Source organism: Lissotriton vulgaris, chromosome 11, assembly GCF_964263255.1.
Source record: "Lissotriton vulgaris chromosome 11, aLisVul1.2, whole genome shotgun sequence".
Taxonomy (NCBI): Eukaryota; Metazoa; Chordata; class Amphibia; order Caudata; family Salamandridae; genus Lissotriton; species Lissotriton vulgaris.
The window spans coordinates 1,001,389,179-1,001,411,250 of record NC_141699.1 but is presented as its reverse complement, the minus strand read 5'-3'; the positions used below and the strand labels follow the sequence as shown (position 1 = coordinate 1,001,411,250).

Genomic DNA, 22,072 nt, shown 5'->3' with positions numbered 1-22,072 from the left:
GTCATCTGATGAGACGTCGGCATTGCTCAAGGAAAAGAGAAGCCTACCTACAAGGAGGGTAGCCAATAAGGAATAGTGTTGGCAGTGGCAGTGTGCGCTTGAATGAGCCCCAGAGTACCTAGCCCCTTCGCAGCAGGGGTTATTCCCCCGCTGTGCTGGGGGGCCGGGGGCACGCACAGCGCCCCCGTGCTCATGACGAGCTCAGCTCGTCATGAGGCACAGTGCTCGTGTGCTCATCATGACCACACCCGTTTCCGTGGAACGTTCAGCACAGCAGGGGAATTATCCCCGCGTGTGAGCGTTCCGCGGCTCATGACGAGCTCAGCTCGTCATGAGCACTCGAGCACTGTGCTCGTCATGAGCATAGAAGGTGTTAACTGTGCCTGAGATTAATTCAAGCATTCCACTAGTCGTGTTTTTGTTTTTCTCATTCATATACCTGTCCGGCATGCACATAAAAGCAGGCATCTCTGTTGCTCAAGCTGCATTTATTCTGTGGGGATTTCGGTGAAATTTTGATAGTATACAAAAGACAAAAAATATGTTTTTGTGGTGCGTTTACAGCACAAAAAGGGGGTTACTCTACAGTCTAAGGTGGTATTCATTTTAGATGGGAGAACAAACGGTGCCAAGTGGTTCACGGTAATCAAATCAGAGACATTTATTCTATTTCGAAAATGTAGTCTGAAAGTTTTAATTTAAGTGAGATCTGCAACTCCTCTTTTACTCCCCCCCTTCAAGTAAACCTTGGTGGTCTAGCCCAGCGCTTTAAAGGAGCATTCATTGTTAGGTAATAGGAGCAAAGAGGCACTCTGGGATAGGGAATATCAGCAGTCCTCAGTAACAAACAAGTACTCTGGAATGGCGAGTAGCTGCACCTTTATATTCCCATTTCAAGCACTAGTCTGATCCTACTGCTGCATTCCTCTTAGTCAGTGACTTGACTAAAACAGACACTCATGCAAGACAACAGGCCTGAATGCGGTGGGAGACTCCCACCTACAATTGACTTTGCTTCAATGCAATTCAATGTGGACATTAAAGTCCCTTGATTTTTTGGGTCAAAAACTCCTCTTTCCAGTTTCAACATTTTGGCATGTATGGACCCCTGTCTCATGCCCTCACCACCAAAACGTGTCTAGCAGCCCCTTGGATACAGTGCTTAATTTGAGCCAGTGGTTTCCGATGCTCGGCACCTGCACTTAATTGTCAACACTGCACTTATGACAATCTGTCACATGGTGGCGCTGCTCATCTAATTTAGAGATGAGCAGAACAGTTGTTTATGAATACAATACATACACATTACAAATTACTAATACCTGCCTCCCCAGCCATTCCTTTGGCTTTGGGGACCTGGAATATTCTGAACTGTCGCACTTGCAGGTGATAGAGCGGGTTAGTAGTTGTTTTTGGTACCACCATTGGCAGCAATGATGGGAGCATTGGGTGGTGCAAGCTGCAGTGGTCTCCTGGTCAGGGCCCTGGCACTTATTATTTTCACAAATTAAGCACTGCTCGGATTCCCACAAAGATGGGTGTTCCAGAGTTATGATGTTGGCAGGAAGACCAATACACACACAAATAGCTTATTGAAGATTCTGGCTGATGTCGACACCCTATTTAAGGATCTTCAAAGTAGGAGGCAGACTCTTATAAGCAGTAGGGGAGGGGGCGCCTTGAGGCTTTGGCCTGGTGCCACTTCATCCGGCAGTAGCAAAGTTCATGTGAACAGCTCTTGTGTGTTGAAAGAAGACAAGCGTGCCTCAGCTTGAGACATTATAGTCTGACTTGACAGCGCGGCTGTCACCAGACAACTGTGTGAGCAGGGGCGGCTCTAGGCTCATGGAGGCCCTGGGCAGGGAGCGTAGGTAGGGGGTCCCGGAAGAGGGGGTCCGGGCGGGGCGGAGCACAGAGGCCAGTGAAGAGGGGGGGTCAGGGTGTTTGGAAGTGGAACAGAGCCAGAGGCCGCCAAATCCCTGTCAGGGGCCGCCACGCAAATATGTATCCATCCTCAGAGGATTATTATATTAAGGATATATATTGGCGTGGTGGCCCCTGGGGTTTTGTGGCCCTGTGCAGGTGCACAGCTTGCACATGCCTAAGGCCGCCCCTGGTGTGAGCGTCACAAGAGAGGGGCTTCGGCTCCGCCCACATGTTGGGAGCCAGGAGTTCCCATGCTAGTTACTAGTAATGCTTCACATTACCGTTCAACGTCCCATCAAAGCCAGACCTATTGGCATTGCCAAGGCTTGTTTTCCGTTAGTGGAGCCCTGCTCTATGACTGTGTGAGCCTGGCAAAGGCGCAGCCTGTTGGAAACAATAGCAGGAAACAAAATTGTTATCTGCACGAAAATGTAAACATGGCAGAGAAGCTATTCTGCAGTTCTGGCTGCACCCCTCCCTCCCCTCTCCAGGATACAGCTGGCAGCCAGCAGGCCCGCCTTGTTGACTTTTAGCTCATGGCTTCATGGCACCATTCCTGCCTCGACCACACGCGGTAGTCCATTGGCCGGATTTAAAACAAATGGTGTGCACGGATTAAACATTAAATAAAATTAGGAGAAAAATTAACACATTATCTAACGGGAATTTGGGTATGAACAATGCCTCCTTTTCAATTAAGATCAAGCTTGCCCCAGGGCAAAATAAATTGTGGATTTCTGGGGCCTTTGGTGGTCCCTATTCAGAACCACTTTTCAATTATTGTCCCATAATTTAAATTCTTGGGAGTCTAAACAGACTGTAATTGGAACTGAATGTCTGCAGTATATATAACTTTTTGTTTAAACCACAATAACTTCTTTGTTGGTCACATAACATGTGGTAGATGTTGTGCGGGTGTGTGCAGGCCTAGCCAGGCCGGCAAAGCCTCGTGCGCAGGGGTGTTAGCGCGCAGCACCAGCCAGTAAACCACACAATCGTCTTAGTCGGAAGTGACGTGCCCGAGCGAGCGTCCTCCTTTTATTGGACCCCGCAGGCCACGCCTGGCCTGCGGATGCATGAGTGCATGCGTGTGTCCGCTAGAGTGCTAACCGCACTACATCTCTATCCAACTATGCACAAGTTCGAGAAGGTTCAAAACAAAATTGTTCATAAGGAGTCAAAGCGAATGCTCTGCACTTGCGTGTCCCTTAGATGACGGCTTCAGGGTCTCAGCTGACAGGCGTAGTCGTTGAGTCTTTGGTTTGGGCGGGGATTGGGCCGCAGACTATATCGGGGGGTGCACCCTGGCCCTCGATCCCCATTTCGTGACTGGTTCCGGACGGGAGTGGATGTGGTCGATGTTCCCTGTTCTGGCACCGGGGCCCTGATGTCTGTTGGCGGGCTGCCCGCCTCTTCTAGTGTCGCTGCTCGGGGCGGCTCATTGGCTCCATCTGTGGCCTCAGCGTCTGTGCTTGAGCTGGGGGGAATTACCTTGAACCAGGACGAGTTTCTCGAAACTTCTTCTCCACCCTTGCTGGCGGTCACCATGGTTCCCTTTGTGTTGGTGACAGTCCACGGTCCCGGTTCATAGAATGTTTGGAATTTTCCCCCTGGGCGTCGGGTCCTGATGACGACCCGATCTCCTTGGTGTAGTTGTCTTGGTGTCGCTCTGCGTCGGTGGCTCGTTCGCATGTTGTTCCTGCGCCGACGTTCCTGAACTTCCCTCATGTCATCTCTTTCCGCTGTTGGTTTCGGGGACATGGGGAGGAAGTCTCTGCGTTGACCTTGAAACATCAGGGACCACGGACTTTTCTGGGTGGTGCAGTGGGGCGTCCCGCGATATTCTCTCAGAAATTCATGCAACCTCTGCTCCGGGTCGGCCTCCTCAACCACCGCGATCCTGAACATTTTGTTGAGGGTTCGCATGAACCTTTCTGCCTCCCCATTGGCTTGTGGCCATTGGGGAGTGATGCGCCGATGGGTGATGCCTCTGGTTTTCAAGAATGTTGCAAAGTCCGTTCCCTGGAAGGGTGGTCCATTATCGCTTTTGATTTCGCCAGGCAGTCCAAACAGGGAAAATATTTTTTCTAACGCTGGCCCCACATGGGTGAATGCCGTGGATGGCACCCTTTCCACGATGGGGTACTTGGAGTATGAATCAATGACCACCAGAGTGTGTCCTTCTCCGGGAAAACTTCCGAAGTCCACACTAACTTTCGACCACGGGGTCGTGCATGCCTCTTCTGTTATTATGGGGACCGGCCTCTCAGGATCGCTGGTCAGTTGACAGGACATGCAGTTCTTGACGTATTCGTCCACAGTATTTTCTAGTTCAGGGAACCACACCTTCTCGCGCATGCGCGCCTTCATTTTGGTGGCACCCTGGTGGCCCCCGTGGGCGAGTTGGGTAGCCCGGTGTCTGAGGCGGCTTGGTATCACGAGGCGCGACACTCTAAGTAGTATGCCTTCTTCCGTGGCGCTGAGCTCATGACGAATGTGCCAAAATTTTGTGAGGGCTGCCTTGTCTGATGCCGCCCAAGTGTTGGGGGGATGGAGGTAGTCAGCCCAGGATCCCTCTTGCACTGCCTGCAGTGACCGCATGTACGGGTTGTCGTCCACTGCCGCCTCCTTAATCTCTCCTATGGTCATGCACTGGGGGCAAGATGTGAGTGCCACCCATTGGACATATCCCTCGCAGTCTTCATCGGCAGTTACTGGCTCTCGTGGTAGTGGGTGGCGTGACAAGTAATCAGCGGGGTTTTTGGCTCCCGGTCTGTAGACCACTTCCATGTCGTATGTTTGCAGCTGGATCACCCACCTCTCAATGCGTGGTGGCGGATGGGGAGCGGTGCCCTTGAAGAGCGGCACTAAAGGCTGATGATCCGTGACCATTACGAATGGCTGTCCATGTAGATAGAGGTGGAAATGGCTGCAGGCCCATTTGATGGCTAGGGCCTCGCGCTCTATTTGTGCATATCTTGTCTCGGTTGGAGTTAGCGCCTTGCTAGCAAATGCTAGGGCCGTCCATTTCCCTGGTTCGTGTTCTTGTGTCAGGACCGCCCCTAGTCCTACTGGGCTCGCGTCCACGATGACCTCAGTTCGCTTGGTTGGGTCGAAGTATGAGAGCGTTGCGTTTTCCAAGAGTGCGTCTTTTATGCTCTGGAACGCGTCGTGCTCCTTTGGGCCCCAGGTCCACGCGGCGTCTGTCTTCGTTAATGCTCGGAGGGGTTCACTGCGGGTGGCTAGTCCTGGAATGAAATGGCCACAGTACGTGGCCATTCCGAGGAAGCTTCTCACCTCCGTTGGAGATTTCGGTGCCGGGGCGTCTTTGATGGATTTTGGCTTCCGTGGATCGATTTGGACCCCTTCCTGATTGAACACATAGCCAAAGAACTCGATCGAGGATTGGAAAAACTGGCATTTTTCCTTGTGGAGGGTTGCTCCATATGTGCTTAGTCTCTTCAGTACATCGCGCAGCTGTTTGTAGTGCTCAGATGCAGTGGCGGAATGGAGGAGGATATCGTCGCTTACGTTGATGACCCCCGGCAGTCCGGACAGTAACTCCCTGATGGTATTCTGGAATACCTCCGCTGCCGAGGATATTCCGAAGTTGAGGCGTTTGTACCGCCGGAGGCCGAGGTGGGTACTGAAGGTAGTAATGAAGCGGCTTTCTTCGGCAAGGGGCAGTTGGTGATAGCCCGCATTGAGGTCAATCTTCGAGAACCACCTCGATCCATTCACATCGGCTATTATGTCGTCCATCGTGGGCGTTAGGTGCCTCTCCCTCTTGATTGCGGTGTTCGGCAATCTCATGTTGATACATAGCCGGATCTCGCCCGGTTGCTTGGGTTTTTCGACAATAACCATGGGAGAGACCCAGGGGGTGGGCCCCGTTACTTTTTCAATGACCCCCATATTTTCTAGTTTTTCGAGTTCCTTTTCCACCAACGGCCGCAGGTGGAATGGTATCCGCCTATGGCGTAGGGCTGTGGGCGTGACAGATTTGTCGATATGGAGCTTTATAGGGTCACATTTGATGCACCCCAGACCCTTGAAAAGTTCGGGGAAGCGCTCCAGGAGCTCCTCTACCTGGTGGTTCCGGATGCGGTTGGCAAAGGCAATCAACTTTAAGTCCTCCGCCGTGTGGCTGCTTAATAGCGTGTCGGCTTCTCGATCAATGATGGGTATCGTGGCAGTTACTTCGGCCTCGTCGGCTCATATGGGTATTACGATTTTCCCTTTTAGAGGGAGGGGAGTGTCTGCTCCATATGCAAAGATTCTGGTCTTGGAGTGTAGGACCTCCGGGCGAGGGCGTAGTTTGTTAAATTCTTGCAGCCCCATGACATTGACGGTGGCACCAGTGTCAATGACGGCTTTCACCTCGTTCTCCCCTACTTGAACAACACACGTTGGTTGCGGTCGGCGTCTGATCTTGAGTTCCCTGGCAAAAGAGATTACGTATGCCTCCTCGTCCTCCGAATCTGATTCGTCATAGGTTGTTGGCAGAAACTTGTCTGTTCTCTCCGGGGGTGGGTCTGCTATGGACAGTTGGCGGACCGCTTTGGTGGGTGCCCATGACTTCTTGGTATTCCGGGGTTGGTTCTTTCTGCGGCACACTGATGCAAAATGATTGGGGATTCCGCAGTTCCCGCACGTTTGGCCTTGGGCGGGGCAATCTTTGGCTGCATGCGGTTCATGTCCACAATACCCGCATCGGCTCTGTGGCGCCTCTCTCCGGAATCCTTTTTTTCCTTGGCCACGTGCTCGTGGTCGTACCGCGTCAGCCCGCTCAACCTTGACTGCTTCCGGTTTGGCGGGAGCTTTATGTAAGGCCTGCTCCATGGCTGTTGCCCTGGCGTCTGAGAGTTCATGAGCTCTGGCCAGAATGAGGATGTCCTCTAGTGAAATTCCAGGCTTCCTCAGGATGTGGCCCCTCAAAGTTTTGTCTCGGCACCCCTGTATTAGCTGGCGTCGTATGGCTTTTGGCTGGTCTTCGTCTGTGGAGCTGGCCAGCTCCCGGACCCGGGTGTGGAATTGATCCATGGACTCACCCTCACGTTGCCGGGCTTGCCCTAGCTTGAAGACCTCAAAGTCCACATTCAGTTGAGGGTCAAAGTGATTGTTCAGGGCGGTGACTGCGGCAGCGTACGTGGTCACTCCTGCCGTGTTGGGCAAGTGTTTGAAGAGCCGGAAGGCTTCATCCCCCGCATAGTGAAGGAGCAGTGATCTTTTTACTGCGTCATCCGTTTCTCTTGTGACTACGAAGTAGTTCTCGAGTCTTTCTAACCAAATTTTCCAGCGAGGTGAGGCAGTGGAGGGGTCGCTCGCTTCACTGAACGGCGGCAACACCCCAGCGGCAGCATGCTGAAACGGGATGTTGATGACCGGGGCCGCTGCGTCGTTGTCCCCCATGGTGGTGGTGCACGGGGATGGTCGGAGTGATAACCTGAGCTATCTCAGCTCCCCCGCGGGCCCAGGCTCGTCGCAGGGAGTTCCTCGGCAGAGGCGTCGATCGACCCGGAGGCCGGATGCACGTGCCACAGGGCCTCAGGGAGCGGCTCTCAGGTGGGCGCCAGCAGCAGGGGCGGCACCAGGCAGCAGCCAGTCCACATGCGGAGCCCCAACGGGTCAGGGTAAGGGATGGCCTTCCCCTCGGAGGAGTCGTCGTCTTCGCACCTCAACCACGCGAGGTGTGGCACCCTTCTACTTTCTGGGGGTTGTTCAGCTGCGGCACGCGTGGCATTGCGTTACCGCCTCGTCGCCAATGTTGTGCGGGTGTGTGCAGGCCTAGCCAGGCCGGCAAAGCCTCGTGCGCAGGGGTGTTAGCACGCAGCACCAGCCAGTAAACCACACAATCGTCTTAGTCGGAAGTGACGTGCCCGAGCGCGCGTCCTCCTTTTATTGGACCCCGCAGGCCACGCCTGGCCTGCGGATGCACAAGTGCGTGCGTGCGTCCGCTAGAGTGCTAACCGCACTACATCAGAGTCTGAATAACAGGTCACGTCGGATCCACCACTACAAGCCGAGCTGGTCACTTCCAAACACTTCTCACGCAGCCAATGGCGTAACGGAAAATGATGCTCCCCCCGCGCGCAGAATGTGACGAGGGCTACCGAACCTCTTCCATACCTCACAGATAGTTATTGGCCTTGAGCTAAATGCTCTCCCCCTTGACGGTTTGTGGCCCTTTGGAGGGGTTGGGCGTCCCTATTACGCAGGGGCTGCGGGGAGCCTACATTACGCCCCTGCCCTGCTCATTGCGTTCTTCAACGTGCCAGACACGTCATCAAAGGGCACGCAGCATAAATGGTACAGTCCAAAAGGATATTATGCGTTCTATGAGTTTGTAAAGAGAAAAGCAATATCCTACACGCACAGTTGCAAGGCTATTGTACAAAGCACCTATAACAATGAAATTGCCAAGTGCATGGAAATACAAGCACAAATAAATGTACTACATATCGAAAATTAATAACTTAATGCAAGAACAACCACTAAAAATGCAAACAAGGAAAAATTAATTGAGCCATGCGCAAAGCACAAGCTTCACCTAGTTACACATCTATGACGACTCAAGTAGACAGTGTCAACAAACGGAAGGAGGCACAATCACCTCATACAAGGCAGAACTACCAAAATCTGGATATTCCTTCAGAGCTTCCTTTCCTCACTGTGAGAGCAGGTGCCGCAGGTGGGGTTTCCCTGGGGAGTAAGAGAGGCCCTGCTAGAATATGTCTTGATCGGTCATATGGTTTAAGAATTGGGACAACTTTCCGCTGACTGACCATACGTTTCTCTAACCCCTTTCTGTGGGAGAACATGAGCCCCCAACTCCTGATAATAAGGGCGCAGCACTCCTGATCCAGTTGGGAGGCTGAGATTATCTGGCTGAAATATGTATAGTTGGCAGTCACCTCGGCTGCCCTCTAACTGGGGGCCGCATGCACATTCCTGTCTATCCACTGGGCAAGGCTGTGTCCAGTTCGGGCAGGACTGTTCCCATGGGGAGCAGGGTCAAGACTGATTTGCATATGGTTGGGTCCAAACAAGGGGTGGCATGGCAAGCAAAAGCGTAATGGATTTAATCCAGATCTGTGACAAGGGGTGAGTGTCTGAAAAGTTTCAGCACTCCGTCCATCATCTTGTTGTGTTGCTATGTTGGCCTTAAGTGGCCAGGGTATGCCCAGACGTGGGTCCCTTGTTTGCTGTGAGACTGGATTCAAGCTAGCCTGGCTGATGAGGGGCGATACCCTGAAAACCGGTCCCAGGAGCTGCAAATAAAGAGAGACATCCCTTGGGGCCATCAGTATCGGGACTATTTTGCCCATAGCGTGAAAGCAGACTAGTGGAAAAGACCCGGCTGTTGTAGATCAGCCTTCACTGACGTCATAGTCGGGACTGACTTACCATAACCACATTGAGCTTTAAAGCTGGCTCACCCGGCTTTCATTTCATCTGGGAAACAAGTGCACAGACATGATAAACTGGACACGGTACCTTGTATGAGGTGGGAATTGTTTTTGCAGCCGCAAATAGTGAATTGGCTTATCACTGAACATATAATTGGAGGGAAACAGTGGGAGTGACTTGTAAGGAAAAACACTCTGGAGACACACATCATCTTTGGAGGTATTAAGGCGGTACACCTTTGATGATCGAGGTCCCAAAAAATTGGAAAAAAGAAAGGAAGATGCTGCTAACGATGGGCCAATCTGGGTATTGAGACGTGATAGGTAAATTGTTAATATTGATGCGTTATAATCTACCTATGGACATTAGAGGAGGGACTGCTGCCCTTGTTTCTGTACGCGTACGGGAAGGTTAGGGGAGGGCAGTAAGGAAAGGAAAGAAGTGATTATCAGTCTACTATTGGAGGGGACGATATAAGGAAATTGGGGGACTCAAAAGACTGCTGTTGAGCAAAGAGAGGACTTTCAAGCTGAAGAAGAGATGCAATGGTATGAAGTATCGACAGACTGGAAGAGTCAAGAGGATGGGTTGGATGGAACAATGGGGACAGGGAGAGCCAAAATACATTTTGGCATATCCCATAAAAAGTGGCCATTTACATGGAAGGAAAATGTACCTGTGTTTTCAGGAGCGAGAACAGCCTGGCACCACACACTTTTCCACAGTTCAGACAGGAGTGGATTCAGGAATGTTTCTCACACCACCTACCTGGCCCCATGGAATATATGCAGGGGAAGGAGCAACAAGGCTTCCCAGATGTCAAACTTTACACAGGCAATGGGGACACAATTCGGTGTTCATTCTACAACCGTAAAGTACACTGGTAGACTGAGGTAAGGTGTCCAAGAGTACCCCAAGCTATATGACGCAGCCTCAAGAGTAGAACCTGAAAGGTTTCCCAAGGGTCTGCTGTCAAACTGACTACAGCACACTGGTAGCTGTGGGAGTAGTTAATGTTATAGTGATTTGTATAGCGCGCGGCTGCCCCAGCCAAGGGGCATCCCGGCGCTGCAAGCAGACAGAATGCATAGAGTTGGAGGTGCGGAGAGAAGAAAATAATTATTGGAAGAGATGAGTTTCGACAGCCTTTCTGAAGGCAAAAAGGTCCTGCATACCGCGGATAGCTTCGGGAAGGCTATTCCATAGCTTGGCAGCTAGGAAGCTAAAGGATTGGCCGCCTACTCTGGCCAGTCTGGTGCGGGGGATAATCGCGAGGTGTTGTCCCTCTGAGCGGAGCGACCTCCTCGAAATGTATTCTGACAGGAGGGGGCACAGCATTGGGGGGGAAGCGGTTTTAAGGATTTTAAAAGCTAGGCACAGTGCCTTAAACTGGATCCTTTTACCCACCGGGAGCCAATGCAATTTTTTCAAGGCTCCGGATACCAAGGAATGGCGAGGGAGACCTACCAGGGCCCTGGCTGCCGCATTCTGGACTCTCTGCAGTCTGGTGGTTTCGGCGAGATTTGCCCCCAGTAAGAGAGAGCTAGCATAATCCAGTCTAGAAAGAATGGCCGCCTGAACAATTAGCTGGCGAGTGCGGCAGTCAAAGAACTTCAGAATAGGTCTGATGTTACGTAAAATGCCGAAGCAAGTGGCAGCTACTTTTTTTGTGTGATGAGTGAACTTCAGTGCAGAGTCCACCCAGACTCCCAGATTTTTGACGCATTCTTTTGGCTCGGGAGGTTGGCCTAGTGCTTCAGGCCACCAGTTGTCTCCCCAGGACGAGGTGCTTTTTCCCAGGAGCAGTATCTCTGTTTTCCCGGCGTTCAGTTGAAGGAAATTCGCCGTCATCCAGTTGGTGATGTCCGTAAGTGTCTGTTTAAAGTGATGGGCCTCCAGACCACTGTTGTTCTTAAGAGCCACCACCAACTGGGTATCATCGGCATAGGATACCAGTGCTAGTCCGTTCTTTCTAGCCACCTCTGCCAGAGGGCGGACATAGACATTGAACAGGGTAGGGCTCAGGGAAGAACCCTGCGGCACTCCCTGTCCAATGTTATGCTCCTTAGAGATGTAAGGGGGGGGTGGAGACTCTGAAGGACCTGTTGGAGATAAAGTCTCTAAACCATCCCAAAGCTGTCCCTGTAATTCCAATTTCCTCCAGTCTCGTCAGAAGGACCTCATGTGACACCGTATCGAAGGCAGCACTGAGGTCCAACAGGACCAGTGCTGCCGTTCCGCCGGTATCAAGAATGGTACGAAGGTCCTCTGTAACACTGAGCAAGGCTGTCTCGGTGCTATGACCAGCTCTAAACCCGTGTTGGGAGTCATCCAGAATGTAGTTGGTGAGAAGGAAATCGGTCAGAATGTTGTTGACATGTGCCTCGATGATTTTGGCAGGCCAGGGAAGCAGGGAAATGGGCCTGAAATTCTCCGGAAGCGTAGGGTCTAAAGGCGGTTTTTTTAGGATGGGGGAAACCCAAGCCTGCTTCCATTTAGAAGGAATTCTGGCGGTAGAAAGAGATAAGTTGATAAGTTGAGTAAGCGCGTTTTGCAGTTATCTTTATAGTGCAAACTTGGCACAAGGACATTAGAGCTTCTTACAAGACCATCAGAATAAATGGTGCCTTATTTTCAAATGTGTGTCGAGATTGATTTGCCTAGAATCACAGGATGTTGCGCTGAGCTTGGACTCAAACCTGGTTTCCCAGTGTCAAATTATGCAGTTCTGGCCTTCAGACCGCAGATCCTCAATCCTCCTTCCACACTAAGATAGCAGTAGAGACACTGAGAAAGCTATAGAGGTAGCAGGGTTCCCACAACCTTGATCCAAGAACACACAAGTACTGGTGGGAATGGGAATACCAGGCCACAAAGGCAGTGGTGTAGAGGACAAGTTATCATGAGGTCAAACAGCCCTGCCCACACATCATCCCACAACAAACAGATGTTGTTAGGGGCAAAAAGGAATTTCAACAACAAGAAAACACCCGTATCAACAAAATATGAATAAGACACTGCCACAAAGACCTTAAATTTCAACCCTATAGGTGGATCACATCGCTAATCAGACCAAGACCAAACCAGCCAAAAATGATTTCAGCTCCCAACCATCATAACATGACCCTAATCCCAACACCATCCCAAAACAAAAAAAAACAAATAAAACAGAAGCCATCACCAACTTGCGATGTGCTCTCTTAAACTGCAGATCAGCCATCACAAATGTCAGAGATAGTGGATATACTAAATGCAATAACAACCAGGGTGTTAGTACTACTACCTCCTTGACCGGTTCCTACGTGGATTATTCCATAGGCCAGTGCTTCCAATATTTTCTCGATTACATAAATCTCAGCACTCAGTTAAATAGTAAAAACTATTCTAAAGTAGGGGGGGTCTTTGATCTAGGTGTGAACACTGAGTGATTTCTCATAAACAGGATGAAGGCCTTCATCCACCAAAGCGGATTTTTTTTTTTTTAAATATAGCGCGAACTCGACTGGAAGATATCAGAGAGCTTTACATGAGCACCAGTTGCGTTACAGACGGACACATGCATTTTTTGTTAGGTACGGGGATATTAAGTGATTTGCCCAGAACCATAGGATATTGAGCATCCCTGTCGCGACTCAAACCCTGTTCCCCAACTTTAAGGTCGATTGCCCAAGCCGTTAGGCCACATCCTCTCCCCTTCATCATTGAGCCGCTCTTCACCAAAACACATGGCCGTGGGCTCTAACCGGAATTCTTTAACCCTTTCGCTGCTGATGACGAGCTCAGCTCGTCATCACCCACGGGTGTTGTGTGCTGATGACGAGCTGAGCTCGTCATGAATAAATGGCATCAGTGATTTTCCAGCACAGGGCAAAAATCCCCGCAGCAGCCATGTGGTTAAGAGATTTTTGCTATTCTACTCTGGTACTTTCCATCTTGTCAGGAGGACTGGGACCCTAAATAAATTAATCCAAATGCGTTCAGGGAAGCTTAATGTTTTATTGGTGCTTAGATTCACATCAAAAAAAACATGCTGCATCCACTTCAAACATATACTCTGCACTAGAAGCAAGTTACATAGAATGTGACATTTTCTTTTAAATAATAATCACAAACATTGAACAACAGCTTCTCATGGGAATATTTAAGTCATCCTTTAGCAAGGAAGGATCTAGCCTCATGATCAGAATTTTGACACATATCTGCATTTGAATTAGAAGACATTCCCACTGCCCTAAATCATTCCAACTACGAATTTTCCACACCCTAACCTGGGAAAGAAAAATCAGACTAACTTTGGCTCCCACCTGGTTTGAAATATTTAAATCATCGCAACAAAAAAAAAAACTGGTTTGTTGCAGATTCTCTACAACCTGGTCTTGTAAAACCTTTTAATAAAGCACCAGCAGTGAACAATGCCCACCTCTTCACAGACATACCTAACATAGTTCCATAGATTTCAAGTTGTTTTACAACATAGCTCAAATTATTATTATTATTATTTTTTAATCTAGCCAACTCGGGAAAATACCAATTTGATTTCTTCTCAGGCCACAGCACTGATCCAGCCACCCTGAAACCGGTTGACAACAATGAAAAGTGTCTCCTAATACTACTCCTCTTTTCATCAGCCTTTGACTCGGTCAACCATGACATTCGCCTAAAGACTCTAATTGGAAGAATCAGCTTGAAAGGAAGTATCCTAAAATGGCTTTAGTCCTACCTCTCCTATTGAACATAACTTTTGTTTTTACAGTTTTTATATAGAGCGAGCTTGACCGAAGGTATTGGAGCGGTTTACATGAGCACCAGTTACATTACACAAGGACATATTTGTTTTTTATTGTTGGGCACAGGGAGATTAAGTGATTTGCCCAGAATCACAGGATGTTGAGCCGACATGCAGACTCGAACCTGGTTCCCCAGATTCAAAATTTAAAGCTCTAACCGTTACACCACATCCTCTCCCATTCATTTTTGCAAACAGAAATTATATATAATTACCAACTGGCGTGCACTGCAGCAGTTGGACTAACATATGGCACTGAAATATTACTTTACATTATTGAAATCCTACAAATTTGCTGGAAAAAAAAAATCAAAGGTTACAGGGATGTTATAGTTAGGTTCTAATTTTGCACACATAAAACCAAAGAAATTCAGCAGTTATAGTTATTTCAAGAAACTATAACTCGTACCCTGAGTAAACTATTACTCACGCCCTCGCCATTCGCTGCTAAATACTCTTCAACTTGGACACACTCTGGACAAATTCTTGAAATAACTGGGCATCAATGTCTTCCAAGACACAGGGTTCATACTTCTTTACATCAAAATTCTCTCACGACAAAACCAGATATCCTGAAAAACGGACTTTGAAAAATCCGACACCGGAGCACGAGACTAATCCCAGTATCCAAGAGCAAGCAATAACCACTGGATTCATTTCTAACCTCGGGTTCCGAAGCAGCACGCGGCTTAACGAAGAGCATTTCAATGCATCTGCGTTGAATAGCATGTGTTCTATAAATGTCATTACAATGCAATGCAAAGAAGAGGAGGCCCTTAAGGATAAAGGACACCAAAACAGAATTTATTTTCCTCCTACCAAACAGGACATGCTGTTGCAGTGATAGCTGGTTAAATGCTTTTAAACCCCAAATTATTGACTGAGCTAAACCCTTGAGCTCTTTACTTGACACAACCCTAAATCTGGGGGTTCAATACAAATGCATCTAAAAGACGTCCTCTACCAAATAAGACCTCACAGACATTTAGAAGACTTTAATCGACAAAAATGATCTTAGAGCATCGGTCCAACCCTTTGTACTGGTTTGCATTGATCATAAAAACAAACTCTTCTCAAATAACCTGAAACATCCCAAAAAGCACTCCAACACGCCGTAGCGCCAGTGGCGTAGCTAGGCCTTTTGCCGCCCATGGCGGTCCGTATGTTTGCCGCCCAGCGGTGGCCGCATGTAGGAGGGGGGCTGGCAATTCCTGTGTTTTTTCCACCCCTCAACGGCTGCAGGTAAGCGTGGGGACCGCTGCCCCCAAAACTCATGCCACCCGGGGTAGACCTACCCCCCTTGCTACGCCAATGTGTAGCGCACTTATTCACTTGCTAGCGTAAATCTGTTGTAGAGCACAGGCGTAATCACAATTACCGACTAAAACTACCACAATCCATAACCCTGGGACCTTGAGGAAAGTGTTGCCCAGCGTACAGCACTACAATGCCTCCTCAGGGGCAGCAAGTGGTCTATAATGCAGTCACAGTACCATATATAACCCATCCAGAACCTAGTACCGCAACACTCAGTAGTCCGACAGTTGACTGTAGTTCATACAGGCTGCCAGATAAGTCTTTCTACTGCCTAACACTCTTACACTCACTTAAGACAAAACTGCTAAAGATCAAATCCATCACTCAGTAGTGGATTAGTCAATAGCAATACCTCCGATTACTGACTGATCAGGCGCGGAATAACTGAAGAGATCGGTCACATGTCGCTGGCCAACTAAGCACTGTCCACCACTGCGGGTACCGGCTATTTACATACAATGGCCACTGCTTGGACTCTCACAAGGATGATCAGATTTGGGATAATATTAGCAAAATTCATCCCTGTCGATCGCTCCACCATTTCCCCCTTTTACCCAATGCCTGCTCAGGACAATAAACTTCAAACATAATATCTCAGAGACTGGACAACACTGTGCAGTAACCAGCTAAGTGGACTATGAACCTAAGAAATGTCATAAAGAGACCTTCAGAGCTGCTACAAGCGTACAGCTAACTGAAAACCATACACTGTGCACCTCTCACACTTCTTCATCCATCACACTGCTAAGCGCCAAGTCCCATAACATGATGACCGCACCAAATTGGCCCTCGCGCACAACATAGACACTTCCCACACATGATAAGACAAGCTATTGCAGAAAATGCCTTGAGTGTCGGACACGGTAAGCTATTTTTTAGCATTATGGAACACAGGCAAAGGTTTAGTGGAGTCCTATGTTACTTTGGTGCATGAGGCACGCCCTACAAGTTACAAATCTAAGTGCACGATCACCCAACTGTAAAACGCACCCCAAGTGTCATTTTCTATAAATGAATTATAAAAATGACTCAATTTTCAACTCTGCCAATTGTTTGACTCTGTTTCAAGTGAATGCTAGGATTGTACGCAAACTGAAGTTGCACTACTTTGCCTGCCTATAGGTGATCTGACTGTGCATGGATTCCCTGGGGGTGGGGTGCCCTGTTCCCACCCCATACACTCCCTTTAATTTATCACTGTTCTGGCGCTATGTGACGCAATGACATTTGACTTTTGCACCACAACCAGTGTTTTAAGTGGGCCGGGTTCTGAAAAGGCATGGAGAGCAAAAAACAATGGATTTAGGCCCAAATCTCTGTAGTTGGGTGAATGTTTGACATTGTTCAGCATTCCGTCCATAAATTGTTCTTTTTGCGGTACTCAGAACCAGCAGATCTAAAAAGCAGGTGCTGAGACGGGTCCCTATCGGGCTCTCCATGTTTGCCCTCACCCTCAGGGTGAAAAAAATATCTTAACTCAGCGGCAGTACCTCTCTTCACTGCAGGGCCGGACTGGGAACCGAAACCGGCCCTGGCAAACTGCTCGACTGTACCCCCTGGCGTGAGGGGGGTGCAGCTGAGCAGTTTGTGAGGCCCGGTTTCGTCCGATTTTGTGACGGGGTAGATATTGCTGACCCCTGGTAACAAAAAAGGCCCCCCAGGGGCCCAAAACCTGCCCACTGGGAAACACCTGGTGCCTGCTATGGCCAGTCCGGCCCTGCTTCACTGCCTTTCATGTAACTTCAGATTTCTTATAGTACTTTCAGTCTCATCATTTCAGAACTGACGCATTTTCAATATTACCTACAACGTATCTATAGTTGTTGCTTATTTAACTTTCACAACTAACAACCATGGGCAAATCCAAAAGTCCAGGCTTGCTGTCGGTGTAATGTCACTTGTACTATACAAAAGCAGCAAAATACCTGTCAGGCAGGCACAATATAGCGCTTCGACGCCTCGCCAGGGGTAGTAAGCGCTATATAAATGCAATTACAATATACTAAGCACGGATTTTTAGCTTACCTGTTTTTAAGCCAAGCCCTTAATTACATAGGCCACACCCTTTGAGAGACTCCCAGTTGTTTCATCCCACTTAAAGCCCTGCCCACAACCTAAAGGGCGTCTGTGCTAATATGTAGTAAATGTGTTGGGCAGTGTTAGCTGGGACTGATGCTAACCCAGCACTTTTGCAGGGTCACTGGAATAATTCGATTTTGTGGCTGCGCCTTTTCTGCCTAATTATGGATTATCTTCACTTGAAACACAATCCATCGTCTACTGTCTAATTAGAGGATTTGACAAGATTGTTTCTACATCAGAGGGATCAAAAGTTACTAAGAATGCGGTGACACTGGTCACTGTGCAGTGGAAGGCCCTTTGCAACTGCTTGACTGGTCACCTTTCTGTTGCTTTTTGCTGAATTTGGGTGTCAAACTGGTACTAATGAGGTGAAACGTTGGCCAAGATAGCTTTAACGTTTAAAAATTACGAACCAAGGAGGTAATAGCATCACAAAATGCGCCGCATTATGCCACATATGCCCTTTCTTGCCACATAATTTGCCCTCCCTGCCGCATAATTCCGGTGGGCCTGCATTTATGCATCAGTGGAATCCGGACAGCCAGACTCCGCCACACCCTTCAACAGCAAAAAATGGTGTCAGATATTCCCCTCTGGCTGTTCCACGACACACCACTGCACGGCACAGCAGACGTGTCATGATGGCTTTCAAAAGCACGCGCGAGAAGAGGGCGCGTGCGGCCCCGTGCACGGCCATAAAAAGGATATATTTACAGTGCATGCGAGGTGATCCACAGCAGGGAGGCCAGCGCCCAGAGGCCGAACGACAGGCACACTTTGTCATCTGCGAAGCACTTGGTCAGATAGTCCCAGTTCCAAAGCGCCAGGGTTACAAGCTGCTGTCCTCGGGCCGCCTCCGTTCCATTTTCGGGGGGACCCGTCGGTGAGAGACCCATTGCTGAACGCTTAAATTACCAGGTTTTTTGATTTTCGCTGCTGTTTGCACGAGGGTAACACTCTGCGCGATTGGGGCCGCGACATGCAGGCACACCGTTTCTAGTGCTCTAGCCTCTAGGCACTACGTTGCTATTCGTGCACCGGCCAGTAAAGTGCTCAGTTGTTGATACCATGGCGTCTAGGTGCTGAGTTCATGTCTTTGGCTTTGGGGGCTCCCAAACAGTTAGCACCCTGCCATCCACGCCTGACTCCGATTTGTGTGTGCTGATCTACTGATGGCCATGTTGCAAGGTGCTGTGTTGCAGATGTTACAGAGCAGAGTCGTTTAGCTGGTGCCCGTGCTTCTAGGCGCTGTGTTGCACGAGTAGAAACCAATATTTGCTTTTAAGAAGTTTGGATCTGTTTTTTTCTTGGTGTCTGGAAATTGTCACACAGTAGTCGCGCACTTATAAGAAGAGCAGAGTCACGCAGGATACAGATAGTCCCAAAGCAGAGTCACGCATATTGCGGGCACCTGAGGGATCCGACTACAACTGTGAGAGATGTAAGATGTCCTGGACGCCGGGAGCCCAGATGTGCGGCAGTCCTCCTCGTTGTGCCCGTGTGCTCAGGTGTCCAAGAGGCAGCTCCGCTCACGGACCGTCAGCAGGCAGGTCCTCGCCGCCCCTCCCCGCCCAGTTACCGGAACTCCTGTTTCAGCTTCTAAAGGGTTTCCTAAACAGCGCTTCTGTCTCAGGCGAGTCCTGGGAGGTTGAAAGGGCTCAAAACCTCTCAACAGCTGTTAAGATTCTCGGCCGACGAGTCGCACCTGTGCTTGTTAGCAATCCGCACGTTGCATTCTGGGAATCGTAGTTTTACTTTCAGCATTTGCTCAAATACCCCCGTAAGTATTGGTTAAAAAGCCAGGAATGGTTGAAAAGTGTTCCACGGCGGTGGGGCCGCTTCAGTAGCACTTTAGCAGACTATCCGTGTTCCTTCCTTCACAGTTCAGCTGGCTTCCTCGTGTGGGTCTGCCCTCCACCCCTCCTCCAGTGGCACAGAGCGGGAAGTCGCTGCCTTCACTCCTCACCTCCGGGAGCTGGTGGAACCACATTCCTGCACTTCACCGCACCTGCCGAGCCGTAAAAATGTGTCCCGGGCTGGGTGGATAAGTGGCCAGGGCGGTGAGACAGCGCCCCCTCCTGCTGTGCAAACATGTCCCTGAAGGCGAGGGCGCAGCCTACCCGCCGACGCCCTCTAAGTGCAGGACTGCCTCTCCCAGCCCAAGACACAGACTCCTTAATTCCGACACACGTGGGCTTAGGTAAACAGTTAATCATAAACAGTAACCGGCTGACTTTTTTATGGCACTATTTGCAATTACAGCGACTACTTCCGGCCAAACGGGTACCGCGTCTTGTCTCGCTTCAGGTGTATATATATATATATATATATATATATATATATATATATATATATATATATATATATATATATATATATATATATAATTACAGTAATTCAACACCATTTAGCACCACTGTACCATGTGAAAAGCTTTAATTAACATGTCATTAAATTGAGATGGGTACATTCCTTTGACAAACGCATTTAGTAGATGTTTATTTTATTCATTTATTTATTTTGAGAGTTTTATATAGCGCTGGCTAGACCCGGAGGTATCAGAGCGCTTTACATAAGGTTCCACAGAAATTACAAAATTACATCAGTTACACGTTACATTAGTTAATAGAAAAACATTTCAAGATAGTAGAAGATGAAAGAAATGGAGCTTAGAAGAGTAAGGGGGTGGGGTAAAGGGGTATGAGGTGGATAGGATGGAGAGACGAAGGAGAGTCTGCCCAAAGTCCAGCTGGGTAGGTGACGGCCGAGGGGAAGTCCACAGCCCATCTCCTCTTTAACTATTGGGCTGCTCCACTTGGCATCAGCCAAACAGCTAGGTCTCAATCGGAAAACTCTTTAAAGAGCAAAGGGGAGGGATAAATGGAGTGTAAAGGAGAAAGGGGGTGGAGTAAAGGGGTAGGAGGGAGAATACAACAGAGAGACAAAGTAAGTTTTGTCCAAAGACCGGCTGGGTAGGTGACGGCTGAAGGGGTAGTCAGTCCACAGTCCATCTCCTCTTTAGCTATCAAGTAGCTCCACCGGGCATCGGTCAAAAAGTTAGGTCTCCACGGTCAGAGGTAGGTTAACAGATTTCGTATCCTGATGGGATGGGTTCAGGGGCAACCATTTTGGGGTCAGGCGCAGAGTGATGTTCATGCCCCTTGTTGGAGATAAGCCAGTTCCCAGGATTGGGTTTAGGAGCAATCATGAGCTTCCCTAATGAAGGGAGTGGAACAACAGTTGGAATGGGCCACCACTGTCCCTCCTGTAGCTGCAGCAGCATGGGCGCCATGTTGGAGTCAAACGTGGCCGGGGATCATTAACACCTTGGCTGCTATGGCTTTTCCCCTCCTGTGCTGATTATTTTTGAGCCCCATTGTTCATGACGAGCTCAGCTCGTCATAAGCACAGCTCAACCGTGCCTCATGACGAGCTGAGCTCGTCATGAGCATCGAAGGGGTTAAGTCACCACTGATACTGCAGACTGGGTCCCTATGTTCCTTAGGGGCTGTGCACTGCAAGGCGCTCCAGTGATGTGTGGAGCGGGAGATTCTCCTCCTCTAGTGCTGAACTGCTGACGTGTAAGGGGACGCAGATTGCTGTTTTGACCCCTGAGGCGTGAGCCGGGTGGTTAATGTTTTATTTGTTCTTAAAATTTACTGTGCTCTTTACCCTTGTGTCCTCTCCCCCCCTGGAACTACCCCTGGCATTAGCGCTCGGCGCTTAAAGACATTACCCTAACGCTGCTAATTCAATCACCGATTTGAAGGTGAAGCTACCAGCGTAATTTTAGAATTTTTAAATACATCTTTTGCACAATCAGGTTAGGGGCGGCAGATTCACTTGCCTGCCTTTTTCCTTAACGTCCGGCTGAAGGCAAAGTCGGCATCCCTGGGGGCAGGGGCCGAGATTTCTGTGGCGGCCATCTTCGATAGGGATATCCTCTTCTGACGCTCGAGGCGCCGGCATAAAAACATATGGCTATGACTCCGCGCAGCGGACGCGTACAGCGGGCGCGCCGGATTCGCGCCGGAGTCAAGCCAGAGTCCTGCCCGTCTGCGCCCGTCCGCGATCGACCGGAGCGCGGGGCGGGTCTCTCTGGCTCTTCTGCGCCCATTGTCCCTACAGGCACACTCTATAATACTTCCTACAACTACTCTAAGCAGGATCTGCTCTTCTTACGCCAGAGTCCGACTACTAGCTGCCATCACATTTTTCGGCCGGACTCACTGCCCCCTTATTGCGAAGCGTGTAACCAAATTTTACCGTCCCTGCAAAGGGACGTTATAGAAGACACTAAATTAAATATGATATTATTAAACTGTAGATCTATGGCTAAGCACAAAACTGAGATTTATGAGTTGCTAAGAGATAAAAAGCCGGAAGCAATGTTTCTTACAGAGACATGGATGGATGACGCCTCATCTCCAGATGCTCTCGAAGCTATTCCCCCTTGTTACAGTCTACTAAGACTGAACAGAGAAAAACAACGTGGAGGTGGGATAGCCCTTATCTACAAATTACATCTGGCATGTACCCTAGTCAAGACCC

General features: G+C 49.3%; 1 protein-coding gene across 2 annotated transcripts in view; it reads right to left on the bottom strand.

The window, feature by feature from the left end:
• Positions 1-19,693, bottom strand: part of TMEM44 (transmembrane protein 44) — a 151,486-nt gene extending 131,793 nt beyond the window's left edge. Inside the window, exon 1 of one of the 2 annotated variants that reach the window (XM_086944288.1) lies at positions 18,236-19,693. In XM_086944288.1, the coding sequence (XP_086800414.1) occupies positions 18,236-18,417 (182 nt within the window). In that variant the 5' untranslated portion in view covers positions 18,418-19,693. The remainder of the gene's footprint in view (positions 1-18,235) is intronic. The other variant, XM_086944289.1, reaches the window with a different exon arrangement.
• Between the last annotated feature and the right edge of the window lie 2,379 nt (positions 19,694-22,072).